Source organism: Clarias gariepinus, chromosome 22, assembly GCF_024256425.1.
Source record: "Clarias gariepinus isolate MV-2021 ecotype Netherlands chromosome 22, CGAR_prim_01v2, whole genome shotgun sequence".
Lineage (NCBI taxonomy): Eukaryota > Metazoa > Chordata > Actinopteri > Siluriformes > Clariidae > Clarias > Clarias gariepinus.
In genome coordinates this window covers 19,504,290-19,520,294 of record NC_071121.1, presented here as the reverse complement: position 1 = coordinate 19,520,294, position 16,005 = coordinate 19,504,290, and the positions used below count along the sequence as shown (strand labels likewise).

Sequence of the window (16,005 nt, the reverse complement as noted above, 5' to 3'; positions counted from 1 at the left end):
GCTGGGGATCTCTTGCCAATCTTCAGGACAGCTGTGTACAAATGCACCACCTCTGGATGGAGACAGGCTATATGTTGCCACTATCCATTTTCAGTGTGCCTGCCTTGTGTGGAGGAAAAACTAATTATCTACCCTAGCTTGTTGTCCCCTGAGTGTACCCGTAACCCCTGCAGCAATGCACTGGGCTAATAACAATGACAATGATAACAGACAATGCAACCTGCACAACAGCACTCAGAAAGTGACACAAAAGATTGGTCAGTAAGAGAAAAGTATGCTGAGAACAGACTATGCTGATGATGGCTCATTATAATCAGCTGAGCACTTTATTATCAAATTAGCAATGTAACTGTGCAAAATTATTTAAATAGTCTAAACATCAACAAATAGTTTAAATATTCTCTCTGTCTTTCCATTTCTCTTTTGCTTTCTCTCTCTCTCTCTGATTTCTATTTCTTCTATAATTGAACTAATTACTTCATTACACAAATCTAGCCTAATGTGCTCCTGAACCAGGCAGAACAGATTAATAATGGTGCTAAGCAGCAATTAGTGACAATTAGTTCATAAATCAACATCTAAACAAATTACAGTGTGGTGGAGGGTGAAACTGAACATTCAGATGACTGGTAGGCCAAGGGGGCATGGTTTGGAACATGTTTGTCCTGTCTTATGGAGGGCACCACCAATGAGACCTGCTGTTTGGAATTTGGGCTAATCACCACATGCAGAGAATGCAGACACTACAACGGCCTGATTTACACTTTGTTTACAAAATTTGTGAATTTTAAATCCAGGCAGGACAGTAGTCATGATCATCATGATCACACAGGAATACATGCTGGCTACAACACATTTCGTTCTGCCTAAATGTCTTTATACTGTCCATGAGTCCAGTGTGACTGGACAATAATTATTCATATTTAATTCTTTAAAATTGCTTTGCAACAGTATCCAACGTTAAAAGCCCATTGTTAAAAGCACTATAAAAAATTAATTTTAATTGAATTGAATTTAATAAAATATCTACAACTCACTAATGCCTAAATGTATTAAGTATGTTTTCCAGAAGGGAGTAAATGTCATGTTACTTTAAATAAAGATTGATGGGGAGCATTAAATCTTTCAGTTTGTGTCTTTAAATAATGGTAATAAAGTTGGCAACATTTGCCTGATTTGCTCTTGAGCCCATGTTAAGTAGTTGTTTGTTAATTCTGAATGCATACTTCTTTAAAAGACCAAAAATGGTACGCATTTACTGTACGTCTTTGTAATGATCATAATTAAGAATATGGAGGAAATGTCTATTAATTCTTAAATACAACCATTCAATTCCATATTTGTTGGATGTCATCAATAATGTTCAGTATATTTCTCTTACATGTCTTCACTGGTTCTCCTCTTCTTCTCCTTGTCTAAACTGAACGAGAAAATTTGGTAAAATGAACCAAAACTGGAATTAGTTTGAGTTTGGGATCATTTTTACAATGAATTGCACATGAGGGTTAAAACAGAATGCAGTGTATAGCCCAGTATATCACAAAAGGCACAGATGGGTTTCTGTCATCCACACAACAAAAACAGATGGATGTCATTTCCCTGTCTACACATTACCAGGAGAATGTCCATGCCTTCAGACTAATTGGTAGAACTAAAGTTATTTTTGTTTGTTTGTTTGTTTGTTTTTTTACTTTATTTTTTACACGAGACAGTTCAGATACAGGTATACACAATATGTACTTCAGCAGTGCGTGTATGGATGCAATGGGAATCATTTATCTTTTAGAAAAATTGTGTGTATTTTTTTTCTGTAAAGCAATCTCATGTTGCCCATGTTGAAAAATGTTGATTACATGTAAATTACCAAGAGTATTTATGGTACAGCTGAGTTTAATTTAGTAATGCCTAAAAAGCTTAATAAATATCCAAGAAAAGGAAAACCACTCATGGAGAGTGGAAAAAACAAAATGACAACATAATCGAGAAAGACCACCTCCTCGGCACAGTATGAGCTAAATATTCCAGTAACACAGTTCATCTATTGCAGCCAAGATAGACACATAATATGTACAGAGAGAACAAGGTAGAAAAAAAACTATTGTACCTCCTTCTGATTCTGTATTTTCAAGAATAAGGTTATTAGACACAATATGGATGAACAGGGGTCTGTTCGTCTGACACTTACAGATGTGTTCTAAAGCTTGAGTGACATGCAAGGTCATTGATGACGTTTTCCAGTCCATGCTGATGAATTCTAATTCTTACTTATCAGGATTGCATTACAACACAAGCATTTGTTAATCTAACAGACAAACTCTTTCTATCTCTCTCTCTCTCTCTCTCTCTCTCATCTTCTCTGTGGTCCAACAGAGAAGAGGGTCCAACTTGGAGTGGGTGGGTCAGGCCCAGATTGCTTGATGTGCCATAAAATGATGAAAAAGTTTTGTGTTGTTAGTTGTCTATAATTTCTGCTTTTTCTTTTTATCTGTTCTTTTAGTCTGGAGACCTCTAAGGCTCACACAGACATGCATCACACAACAACATTTTATCAAAGTATTATCCTAGCTTGCTTAATCTACTTGCATTATAGATGGGACAAGCAACATCTGAGGTTTTTAGCTGTACTGTTTTAATTGCCTATAAGTCAGCCTAAACTCTTTCTTTTTTCATTGTCTTTCTGTCTAGTGTTTTGGTAGAATAAGAGGAACAATTCATCAAAGCATTCAATAAAGAAAAAACAGGATTTAATGATAAAGCCACAGTGCCACCCTGTGGTGGCAGTTAAAAACTGGAAATATATAAGAAAACACATGAAAGCACTCTTGTATAGAATGATTTCTTATTTATTTACTTATCATTTATACCGCTTCATCCTGTATATAGGGTCACAGTGTGGGCCTGGGACCTATCCCAGGTAACTTAGGGAATGAGTCGAGGTACACCCTGGACACCCTGTCCGCCAATCCATTGGAGGGCACACACACTCTCACACACTGCGGGCAATTTGGAAATGCCAGTTAGTCTAATCTGCATTTCTTTGGAGTGTGGGAGGAAATCAGAGTAGCCGGAGGAAACCATTAAGCATGAGGAGAATGTACAAACTCCATGCACACAGACCCGAGGCGAGAATCGAACCTGGACCCTGGAGGAACAATATTAAAAAGCAATTAAAAAAAGAAGTTGCTATAGATGACACAAAATGTAATTCATAGTAAATATAGTATTAAATATATAATCCAACATTATTATTCGATACCATATAGAGTAAATACTGTTTTTGACCAAATCTAATAGTAATACAGCATATGCAGGTTCTGGGGAAAATGCCCATAGCCAAGGTAGTCTCCTTAAATCAGGGAAATTACATCTCATCTAAAGAGGGAGGAAATGATAAAAACAAATGTGCTAATACTGTATAGTGACATACTGTACTTAAGCTCTTTATTGAATGCATTCGGCATATAAAAGGCTCTGCTGCAAAGACAGTCATCTGTGCTGCTTAATGTGGCAGACAAGCAGCAGCATATGGATCTTAGAGGATGAAATGTATTCGAATGAGACGGATGTGTGGATGAGTGACAAAGAGATAGCACAGCATGATGCTTAATAGCTTCCTACAGTACCATAAGAAAATAATCAGTGACTGTTAAATATTTATTTTAATACATTATTGCACGCACACACACACACACACACACACACACATTTAAAAACATGTCCTGGGGAAACCCATTTTGTTTTGTATTAGTGTGACAAAAAAAATCACTCAGTTAAATTATCAGCCTTCTAGTGCATTTTGTAGATGCAAGTATATTTTATTATATATTAAAGTGGTGCAGTAAGTACTGACCTCTCTATAGAGTTTATAATAAGATCTCAAGGCGCCATTGTGAAACATGATGGACCATTTTCTTACTGGTCTAGATTATTATTTATTATTAATTTTATGATGATTATTATTATTATTATACATTCCTGTTTGAATAAAGAAAGAAAGGAAGGAAGGAAGGAAGGAAGGAAGAGGGTTGTGTTGTACTGTTGAAGATTTTGATTATCATAGACTGTAATGATGATTCATGTTTAAGTCAGTTTGTTATTGTAAATGCTTCCACAGTATTTTAACGCAGAGTTAATAAAGTAATGCTGACATTGGGGCAATGTATACATACATAATTGCTGCTATGTAAAGTTTTTTGCTGAAAGTAACAGAAAAAAAATGCTTAACTTATCAATACCTTGACTGCATTACATTGTTGTTAGTCTTTCGGCTCCCCCTTCCAGATGCCCTTCCTGATGCAATCCTCCTTTTTTATCCAAGCCTGGGACCGGCACTGCATCCAGTGACTAGGGTTTGGGCATTGGATGGGAATTGAACCCAAGCCTTCATGGCAAAAATCCTACCACAGAGGCACCAATGCCCCGTTGACTGCATTACTGCAATATGAAATATAAAAAAGTATATATTTTGTTCATTAGGCTGCTCTGGCAGCTGTTTTCGAAATGATATTGCCTGTGACTTATTAGGGCCCAAGCACTAAAGGGTGCGCATCACCCTCTTGTTTTTTTTAAGGATAATTTTTTCCAATTTTTGCTTACTCATGAAAATTGGCAGATAGGTTGAAATTACACACACACACACACACACACACACACACACACACACACACACACACACACACACACACACACACACTAACGCACTCAACAAATAGTCAGGGCCTAAACTAACATTAGCCCTGTATAGTGTGTAATGTGTGTAAGTTGTGCGGTGCAACCAGGTGGTGATGGCTCTTTTGAAGTCTTAGGCGGTTGGCGATGGTACAGGGTGCTTGGGCCCGCCATCATTGCTTGCAACTATATTTGTTACTTGTAGCTTATTGTTAGTAATACAGTACTTGTTAAAGTCCTTTGCACACAGCACTGAAATCTTTCTTAAGTCATCACTTATGGTTTAAATAAGTACCTTATGTGAGTATTGTTTGTCATATATTCTCATATTAGTCTGCATTCAGCAATTCATATTGAGTGCTGTCATAGGCCTGGGGCTAATACCATAGATTATACTGTAGATACACAGTAGACAAACTGCAAATTCTGATTCAATTCAAATCAGTTAAATTTCATTTGCATAGTGCTTTTAATAATGGACATTGTTGCAAAGCAGCTTTACAGATGCAAAAAAAATCTGATTAAAATTTTGATTCTGGTCACAAAGAAAAACAAAGAAACCTTGAGAAATAAAAACATACATAAATACCTTTTATAACTGTAAGATGGTCAAAAGAGCAATAGTGTAATATGCCCTTTTTACAATATAACATTAGTATAACAACATCAGTGGGAAAAAGGACTTTCATAACTGGTTAATTATACAAATTACACTAAGCACAGTTGTGTATAAGTTTCCTCCCAGTGTTTCAATCTGCCGTCCACATCTGTGGAAGTTTAGTGTTTAAACAAATGCACATAATGCACAACAGTGGAATTTTGTGTGTCACACCCAAACATTTATTTTGCCATATGCATGATGCATGAGCACATGAGCACAGTAGGATATGTTACTGATTATTAAGAAGAAGCTGATTAACTCACTGGAAACTGAAAGAACATACTGTTTTATGTAGTGTCCATAAGATTTCCTAAACTATGTTAAATTTTTTCTACCAGTACAATGAAAAATAGTGATAGCACATATAGAAAGGTAAAGATATATGTTTGTTTTTGTTAAAGCATTTTGCAAGTTTTGCACATCAGACTAAATGCTGTTGTCCAAAGATTTTGCATATCAGATAGCCTAGAATTTACACATGAAATGAATCACTATCTATTTAAAAAAAAAAAAAAAAGTTATGTTGACTCTATAGGCCCTCTAGTTGACCATTTAGCAAACTTTTTGTGGTCATCACAATAAAAGGTCATAAATATGATGCTCTAAACATTAATGTAAAAGCATCAGGACTCAGGACAAAAGTTATTGGAGTTATGCAACAGCTGAAAAAGCTGAGAAGATCATCAGGTCTCTCACTAACTCCAGTTCTTAGCAAATGTGGCAAGACATCCAAATCATTACTGATTACAAAAAAAAAAAAAAAAAAAAAAAGACACCGTAGTCAACTACACTACCAGCCTAGCAGAGGCACACAACAACTCCTTTGCTTGCATTAACCAACCTCTGGTAAGGTTTGCATTGTCTGGACCTCCACAGACACTTGTTTTGCACACTAATGAGCTGCGATAGGTCCTGCACATTTCGAGACCATGCATGCCTCAAATCAACCACAATTTTGCTATTCCCAAAAAATAAACCACACAATATTATGGCTGAATCAGCCAGTTGCTCTCACATATCATGTCAAAATGCTTGAACAACAGAAATGCAGCTCTGTGTGTTAAGTCTGGCGGCGGCTTGTGTGTTTACATCAACACGGAATGGTGTAAGAACTCTGTGCAGTTTTTTTGCTCATCGTTGCTGGAGATTGTAACTGTTAGATGTAGACCTTTTTATTTACCACGGGAATTTACCACCATCGGAGTATACATTCCGACTAGCGCTAAGGAGGCGCTCTGTTAACTGTACGCAATGGTCAGTAAACTGCAGAACGCACACCCTGATGGACTGTTTATTTTTGCTGGAGACACACGACGCATGTGGCAGGGCATACAAGCCATCACCAACTACAGGACATCATCACCTGCCTGTGACAGTGACGGCTCCCTTCCAAATGCGCTGAACAGCTTCTATGCACGGTTCAATATGCAGAACGATGTAACCGTGAGGAAGAACACCCCTCCTCTGAACAACCAGGTGCTGTGTCTCAGAACGGCTGATGTGAGAAAAACTCTATGCAGGGTCAACCCGCGTAAAGCTGCTGGACCAGACAACATCCCAGGCAAAGTGCTCAGAGAATGTGCAGAACATCTGGCAGTTGTTCTCACCGACATCTTCAACATCTCTCTGAGCAACACCATCGTTCCCACATGCTTCAAGTCTATTACCATCGTCCCTGTGTCTTCTGTGTCCTGTCTCCCCCTCACTGGACCCAGTGCAGTTTAAGTATTGTTCAAATCACTTAGATGATCTAACACTCTGATCTACAACCATCTCACAATTTGTTTATACCTACCTACCTGATCTTCTCTTTTTGCACTATATTGCACAATATTTATCTTCTTGCTATTTTTTACACAAAGTTTTTTTAAATCATTGCTGCTACTCAGGAATGTCAAATGTAAATCTGTCATATCTGAGCTAGTCAGCTAATGAGGTCTCTTACTTAGCTAATGTAGCTGGTTCCAGTAGAGTTGTGTTGTAAATTTATGTTGTAGCATTTTGGTCCTGGAGGAACGTTGTTTCGCTTCACTTTGTTAGAACTATGGTTTTAATGACAATAAAAGCCTACTTGACTACTTGACTTGACTTACCTTGACCTCAGCAACAGAGTTTAAGGCACAGCCCCTCTATTTTCCGAGTAGACTAAATACAACCAGCGCCCCGTAAAAACTGCTGTCAACTTTGACAGATGCACCACAGAGAGCATCCTAGCCAACTGTATGACAGCCAAGGCTGATAAAAAGCCCTCCAGCAAGTTGTGAATAGAGCACAGGACATTGTTGACATAGAGTTTTCATCACTACAACATCTTCACAGTGTGAGGAGTTCTAAGAACATCATAAAAGACATTACACACCATGGACACTGACTGTTCACGCTTTGTGTATCAGCCAGATGCTTTAATCAGAACATGCACAAACAGATTTAAAAAGCTGTGGTTCTGCTGAATCATGATATCTTCTCAGCCTCACAAAAGTGAGGTACAGTACAGTACTGCTTTCATTGAAGCAATATTTACTTGTTTACTCAGCCTACTTACCCTTACTTACTCTACTGGAGTTTGTTTGGAGTCAATTACTCACTGAAATATAGGATGTCCAATATTTATTTATTTACTTTTTTATGTATGTCATTTCACCTTTTTTAATATGCAGTATTTTACCAACCATGCATGTCATTCAATGCCCCAATACACTATTAGTCCATATTTGCCACACCACAACATTTGTATACCCTCACCCTTTGTACCCTTGTTTCTTATGTTACTTCTATTCTATTGTTAACTATATTTATATGTTATTGTTCTAATCTGTACTAAACGTGATGCACGTGTGCATTGTGTAGTCCTTTGTTATAGTCTTAGTTATGTGTAGTCTCTTTCAGTTCTGCTTTGTTTTATGTACTGTACCATCATGGTCCTGGGAAACGTTGTTTCATTTTTCTTTGCACTGTCTCAGATGCATAAGGTACGATAAGAGCCAACTGACTTGACTTTTAAGTAAAACAAAAAGGTCATCAAAGAAAACTGTATAATATTTTAAAATACAAATTATTTTCAAATACTTTTAAACATCCGACCATAGCAGGTTTTGTCTTTGCACAAGGTCTCCTACCTTGACATGCCATCTACTTTATATGTTATGTATGATGAGGGGTAGCCACTGAGAAATTCGTTCCACCAAATTTTTCATTTTGCGAAGAACTCTTGGCCTAGGAATATAAACCACAAATGGAAATCGATTTTAATCATACATTGCATGAAACATGACCCAATACTTTAATTTGACATTACCTAATTAACTATCTGCACCAGAAGCTTCCTCTACAATTTTATGCTTGAATTAATTGCTATCTGGGAACATTTAATTGCCATTGAACCAGCAGAGTGAGACAATGGACAACATTAATTAATATTAGCCAGAAGTGACCAGCTGTGCCCTCAGTCTGTGAACAATTGAATATACTCTGCTGAGGTGGCAAAACTAAGATGTATGGCCACTTCTTCATGTAATATTCATTAAGTGAAACAATAGCTTGCGTAAGCAGGAAATCTTTAAGATTAATTGTGCTGGTTGGTCACTGCCAAAGTGTCATTTTCTTGTATATGTTTTTTTCTGGTTGGATGCTTAATTGTTAAAATTCATAGTTTACATTTTAATGGAAGAATATTTCTCAAGATTGAACAAAAGCAGGAAAGTAACCCTGGACTGACCACAACTTTACCTTGGCAATAACCGAACAAAATCTCTGACAAGCCAGTTATAGCATGTTACACAGCACCATTTAAGAGAACCTACAGTAGGTATAGAACATGTGTGCACTGATGTTTGTAAAGATAGTGGAAAATAATGTTTTAATGGTACATGCACATAAAGATCCTCCAAACACATTAAGATTCACAAATGACTCGTGTGTCACACAGAGGAAGAAAATAGTGTGTAATTTGACTGCCTTCCCCACTGCTTCCAATTAGAGCCAAAGACTGTGCAATTCCTCACTATGCCATTTTGTTCAACAGCCACAGCAACCATGAGACCAGGGGTGTGTGTGTGTGTGTGTGTGTGTATGTGTGTGCGTGCGTGCGTGCGTGCGTGCGTGTGAGAGAGAGAGAGAGAGAGAGAGAGAGACTACTGTACATACCTGTCCTAATAAATCTTTATTAGAAATATCAAAGGTAAAGGGGAAATTGCACCTGCTACTCCAAGGGATTATTGTGTGAAGTGCTCCATCCACTGCTGTTTAAATGGAATTTTATGATCAAACATAAATGGTGTACCGTTATTAGTTTCCTTTCGTGATTTGTCAGGGGAACATGGGGTGAGATGATAGGTCTAAGGCACATTTACATTTAGGCATTTGGCTGACGCTCTTATCCAGAGCGACTTACATTTTTATCTTTGAGAGTTGAGGGTTAAGGGCCTTGCTCAAGGGCCCAACAGTGGCAACTTGGTGGTTGTGGGGTTTGAACCTAGGATCTCCTGAACGTGTGTGTGTCTTGTGTATCTTGAATTTGACATATACTTGCATACACTCAAGCACATGTCGATGGAGAGACTTACTTCAATTTAAAGTTAGAACTTTTTTATTTTATTTTATAACATTACTTAACCAATTGTTATACATATTCTTAGATAGATGGATGGATGGATGGATGGATGGATGGATGGATAGATAGATAGATAGATAGATAGATAGATAGATAGATAGATAGATCAGAGCTAATGTATAAGCAAAGTATATATCATTGTCTTAATGCTATTTCATGCAGCATTCACCACTGTATTTGAATGCATCACTGGTGTCATGTTACTCTAGGGAATACTATACTTTTTAAATACTATTTTTAAATTCTAAATTTATCTCAGATTTTTTTGTCCTGTATCATTACAAAAATAAAATTGAATTTAAATATATGTGATTGTTAGGCCCTTTTGGGTTTAAAGTTCAAGTTGGCTGGTTAATGACAACCATGATGCAAACCATTATTATTCTAACCATGATGATGGTTTCTATGGTGACTATGCGAGTGGCATTCATCTTCATGGTGATAGTGTGTGTGATGATGTCCATGTTTATGGTGTCTGCGATGACGATGCCCACGGTGACCATGCCTATGATGTCTATGGTCATGGTGCCTGGAACGATGATGGCTTTGATGGTTATGCCAATGATGATGCCTATGATGATGATGTCTGTGATGACTATGCCCATGGCGATGTCCAGTAATCACATCTTCAAGAATTGCTGTTTCATTTTTGGTGCAGTTGAGGCAAACTGAGTTGAAAAAGTTGTCAATGTCTAACATGATAACCCCCACACCACCAAACCCTTTCTGTAGTAGCCATGACTCCTATGAATTGAATAGTTGTGGCATTAATCATTGAAACAATTACTGCAATGTGATTTGTACCACGCAAACATTTTTTTATCTTATTCAGGGTTTTTATTCCGTATCTCACTATCAATATACTGTATATTTATCTTTTCTAAACAAAGAAATTTAAAAAAATTATTTTCTAAACACTGCTGATTTTACATTTACACCCACTATCAATAAAGCCATGACTTATTTTGGCTAGTTAAAATTCAAAGTGTTCTTACATTTTTCAAATGGCTTTGACACCTCTCAAGTTGTGTTAAACCTTTTAATTCCATTTGTCCACTTTTGATATCCTTGCATACCTGTTGGGAAATATTGAAAGTCCTTAATTATCAATTAGACAAAAATTCAAATTTTTTCTACCTTGTGTAAATCATTCCTAAGAAACAATCAATCTGTCAAGATCACCTGTTTAGCTATAATCAGCCCAGGGTTGTCAATTTGCTCAACTTTCCTCTCTGGTTTTATGGCCGTAGACTTGGCCTTGCTACTGTTCTGCTGTTGCACAATTTTGGGCACAGCCATCATAAGCTTTTTGGGGTCAGCTAGGTCCTGCCAGTAACTGACTGTGTTGCTCTATGAGTGAAGAGAGAAAATAATAGGATTTAAATAACAAACAGCATTCACTGTCAATTTTACCTTCCTATAAATATATGCTGATATAAAATGAATCATACATACTGTGTGTGTAATTTATTTATTTATTTATTCATTTATTTTTTGGTGAATTGAGTAAAATCAAGTAAAATTGTTTTAAAACTTACAATCTGTGGCCCTTCATTATTATAGTTCAATGGCAGCAGGCAGATGAAGTCAGTATACCTTTAAAATAAAATATTTTAGAGAGAGAGAATACCATGATGATCCATATGGTTGTTAAAACAATGCCATGGTAAATGTTAGTTATTTTAGTCCAAAGTTGCATTGGTTTTGGCCAAAATCATATACTAATCATAAGAGAGATGAACCAGAGTCAAAATTCTTTTACAATCTTTCCCAATCTTTCTTGAGGAAATTTGGCCATGCCATCAGAAAAAAAATGTTGTTGTTTAAAAAAAGTTTAAAATAATTGTTATCATTTAATATTTTTCCTAAGTATTTGTTTTCAAAATGTTTGGTTTACTTGTAAGGCCAGTTAATAAATGACCTCAGTTTGAGAAACTCCAACTTACATCAGAAACTGCCATTTAAGCAGTTTGACTTTAAACAGTTGCATTTTAAGACGTACTTTGGCATCTTGTCAGAATAGACAACACTCACTGTGACAAAGTCTTCTGGTCAATATGAGTACTCATGTGGTTGCTGTGGTCCAGAAGGGATACAAAAACAAGCAATGGCTTGTTAACAGCTTGACCTCTAAGTTCCTGCATGAAAAAAAGAAATACACTATATGGGTAAACTTTTTTAACACCTGACCATCACACTCATATGGTTCCTCAAACTGATGTGGGGTTAGAAGCATACAGTACAATTTATAAAAGGTTCTTTGTATCCTCTAGCATTACAGTTTCCCGTTGCTTTCCCCTGTAGTTGGCTATGGCTTTTTTCGAGTTTGAAGCAGAAGCTGATGTGCAAATTCAGAGATAACTCGACAATTACTGAAAACAAGAAGCCCAAATCTCTTCTAGCATGAACAAGTAGCAGTCCTTAAAGATATGTTTCTAAGGTGGGAGAGGAATTTAAGTGGCTTACAGAAATTCATGACCTCAACTTTTGGGATAAACTAGAATGCAGACTGCACACTTGGCTTCTACACCATTATTAGTCCCTCAGTACCTGACCTATCTAATGCTCTTGTGGACAAATGAGCACGAATCTCTACAGTTTCCTTTTAAACTCTAGTGGAAAGCCTTTAGTTATTATAACAGATAAGAAATAAAGTTGCCTAAACTTCAGCTTATAACCTTGTATGATCTGTAACACTGTATAAATGCAGATCATTTACTGCTTTCTGTTTCACCCAAATGAGGATGGGTTCCCTGTTGAGTCTGGTTCCTCTCAAGGTTTCTTCCTATTACCGTCTCAGGGAGTTTTTCCTTGCCACTGTCGCCCTCGGCTTGCTCACCAGGGACAATCTGATCATTTTGATTCATACACATTCACATTTCATACAAACTTAAATAATTCTTTTGATTGTGTAAAGCTGCTTTGCGGCAATGACAATTGCTAAAAGCGCTATACAAATAAAATTGAATTGAATTGAATTGAATTTTAGCCACATAAAAAAAAAACATTTTCATTTTCATTACCTTAATGAAACTTGTGAGAGGTTCTGTGCTTCTGAGGGTTTCATCAATTTCATTTTCCAACCATGTAAACTCCACTCCATCATAATTGTTCTCCATCACATATTTCAGCATTAAGGTAATAAAGTTATCGAGAGTTATCTGCTGCTGGGACAGCACTTCCAACCTACACAAAAGCAAATGTCGCAATGTAAAGGGTTGTTTGGAAAGTAACAAAAAAGCAGTTTTATTTATTGCCCGACACTACCTTGACCGCTTCACCCCAACACCAAGCAACACCCTTAGAGCAGGATTCCTGCATAAAGATGTGTATTATTCAATTTATTTTATTCGGGTATGGAAAAATAAATTAATTAATAAATAACTAATACATATCATGCTTGTGTACTGACCTATCTTTCAGCTTTTTCAGCATGGAGTTAAAAGGATCCACATCCAAGGACAAAGTTTTAAAACTTAAGTCATCCCCAATATAAGCAGCGGAGTAAATGACATAAGTGCACAAGAAAGGATCAACAAGGAAAATCATGTGTTGTGTGGATGCATCTACATAACAGGCCACCGGGAAGTCACTCATAGCAGCACAGGCTTGAGAAAAAAAAAACATAAACATGCAAAATGCATACATATTATGAATTCTGAAATTAGTTAAGATTTATGGAAATATTTATTGCATGTACTTGATGGTTAATATACAGGATTTAAGGGAATTTAACTTACACGCCTCTGATCTTATGTGTGAAATCTTATTACAGTGCTTCTCCTCTTAGCATTTTGTTAATAGACTGTGCCGTGCTTCTATTACATTTCACCAATACATTTAATATTATATTAATTATTAATTAATTTATTCATTCATTTGTTTATTAATTCATATTTAGTAGCTGCTTTACCCGTGTTAGAAACACTTGGCGTGAGTCAGGAACACACATCCTGAATAGGATAACAGTTTACAGCTAGGCCATTAACACACTCATTTACACATTGGGGCAATTTTGGATCACCATTCACCTACTGGCATGTTTGGGAGAACACCTTCAGTCACCAGCAGTATGCCTGATATTCTATACTGACTGCAACCCAAGCTCAGCACCAAACAAGGAACGTTGGCAAATGGCAACTAATTACCATGTTACCCCCAGTATATCACTAGTATGATAATATATTATAATTAAATTAATATAATGTAATTTTTTCTCTCGTTTTAAGAGTGCACAATTGGTGGTAAGACTCACCTGCTAAAATCACCAACAGTCCAAACACTGGAGAAATGGAATTGGAAGAATGAAAAGAAAAGAAAAAGAATGAATGGATTTATATTGCCCTGCAGACACCAACAAAAAACATGAAAGAAAAGAAAACCCATATCCCATAAGATAAAGCAAGACAGATAAAGGCTTATTTAACACCAGAACTCTGTTTTGCACTCTGTAGCTATTTTATTTCCAATGCACTTCTATTTTATTTTTCAATGCATTTGACAGTTTTTTATGCAACACAGCTAAATTTAATATGTGATATAATATATAAGTATGTATACTACAGAGAGCACAGTAGACTTACCTATAGTAAGCTTCATTGCTTGGCTCTGTTTGGATTGGATATTAAGTGCTACTGACCAAACTTGCAGAGCAAACTTGCTGATAAAGTGTCACCAAAAACACCACATCCTGTACAAGCACGTACACATGCCTATCTGAGCTATCATTCACACAGATACACTTCCTGTTTAGACTACATTTTTAGTTTGTGCAAATCACTTTCCTATTACTGAATTTGTCAAGTAATGAATAATATTCACATAACAATAAATTAGTTTATGAATTAAAATTTAGGTAAATATAGTAATAAATGTCAGTAAGCCATTACTATGTATGTATTATGTAAGGCATTAGCCCAATAAACATGCATTGCGTAAATAATTTGGTTTGTTTAGTATGTAATAAATCACAAACTTTTTACAACCATCCATGTTGTGTGCAATCCAGCAACTTTACAGCAAAATGTATGTGATTTTATGCCTTATTTTTAAAAAAAGTTATATTCATTAACATATATTGGCCCATTACAATTAAGGTCACCTTATGATCTCAATCTGTTCCGTTTTAAAAATCATGTCAGCTAACCTCAGCTAAAGCAATGCCCTAGTTTTACTCCTTATGTTATTTTTTTCCTCTTTCATCTGTGATAAAAACATAAACCCACTAGGAAGCCACTGAAGTCACAAAACCACACTCCCAACACACTGTGCACCTGAAAGTACATATCAAAGTGTGCAATATGGTATTCATTTTACAGTGAAATGTACACATATTTATATTCATTTATAACATTTATGTTTATATACAGTATATAACACACTTGTTCATGTTTTAGGTAAAGTCTCAGAGATAATCTGTGGGCTAGTATTGTAACATTAATCTGCATATTGATACAGACAACAGGGTGAAATTTTCATGTTGTTTTTCTTCTTTCGGCTGCACCTGTTAAAGGTCACCATAGTGGGTCAATTTGATCTGGTGTTGTGCCAGATACTCTTCCTGAGAAAACCCTCACATAGTATCAAGGCTTGGGACTAGCACTTAGTGCACTAGCTTGTACAACCTCAGTGGCTGGCTTTGGTGCAACGGTTTTCATGCTTAATAGAAAACAGAATTTCCCTGGAAATAGAAAGACCACAGAGATTAGTTTAATTATAAATAATCTGTTCAATTAATGGCTGTCACATGTGATCTTATTATAATCTTTTGCACTAGAAAACCTCTCTAGTTTCACCATAAGTATGAAATCATAAATGTTTTCACAAATTAATTCATACATGTAAATGAACCCATTCAGACAGGCAGATAATCTGTCACTTGAAGGTATCATACATGTTTAGATAAAAATTTCTACTAGATAATTAGAAGGTATTAATTCACCGGATCTTATTTTAGGTGTATAATATCCAAAGACAAAGCAGCACTAGAGGGAGCCATTGCTCAGCAGCACCCAAGTCAGATATAAAGGTGTTGGGCGACCACAAGTGACCTGACCAGCTTCAATCT

General features: G+C 36.4%; 1 protein-coding gene across 1 annotated transcript; it reads right to left on the bottom strand.

Annotated features, from left to right (window-relative positions):
* Positions 1-10,114: 10,114 nt before the first annotated feature.
* hrct1 (histidine rich carboxyl terminus 1) lies at positions 10,115-14,566 on the bottom strand. Its single transcript, XM_053482866.1, has 10 exons — positions 14,522-14,566; positions 14,194-14,220; positions 13,351-13,546; positions 13,206-13,253; positions 12,962-13,124; positions 11,973-12,076; positions 11,477-11,534; positions 11,121-11,288; positions 10,934-11,014; positions 10,115-10,682 (listed from the first exon to the last, which is right to left on the bottom strand). The coding sequence occupies exons 1-10, from the start codon at positions 14,535-14,537 to the stop codon at positions 10,323-10,325; spliced, it is 1,221 nt and encodes a 406-aa protein (XP_053338841.1). The 5' UTR covers positions 14,538-14,566; the 3' UTR covers positions 10,115-10,322.
* Between the last annotated feature and the right edge of the window lie 1,439 nt (positions 14,567-16,005).

What these genes read in the sequence shown, in the direction of transcription:
- hrct1 (XM_053482866.1), bottom strand. An exon ending in GACCAGAAGACTTTGTCACA is followed by an intron (nt 11,535 to 11,972) that starts GTGAGTGTTGTC and finishes TTTATTTTAAAG; the next exon opens with GTATACTGACTTCATCTGCC. An exon ending in ATAATGAAGGGCCACAGATT is followed by an intron (nt 11,289 to 11,476) that starts GTAAGTTTTAAA and finishes CTTCACTCATAG; the next exon opens with AGCAACACAGTCAGTTACTG.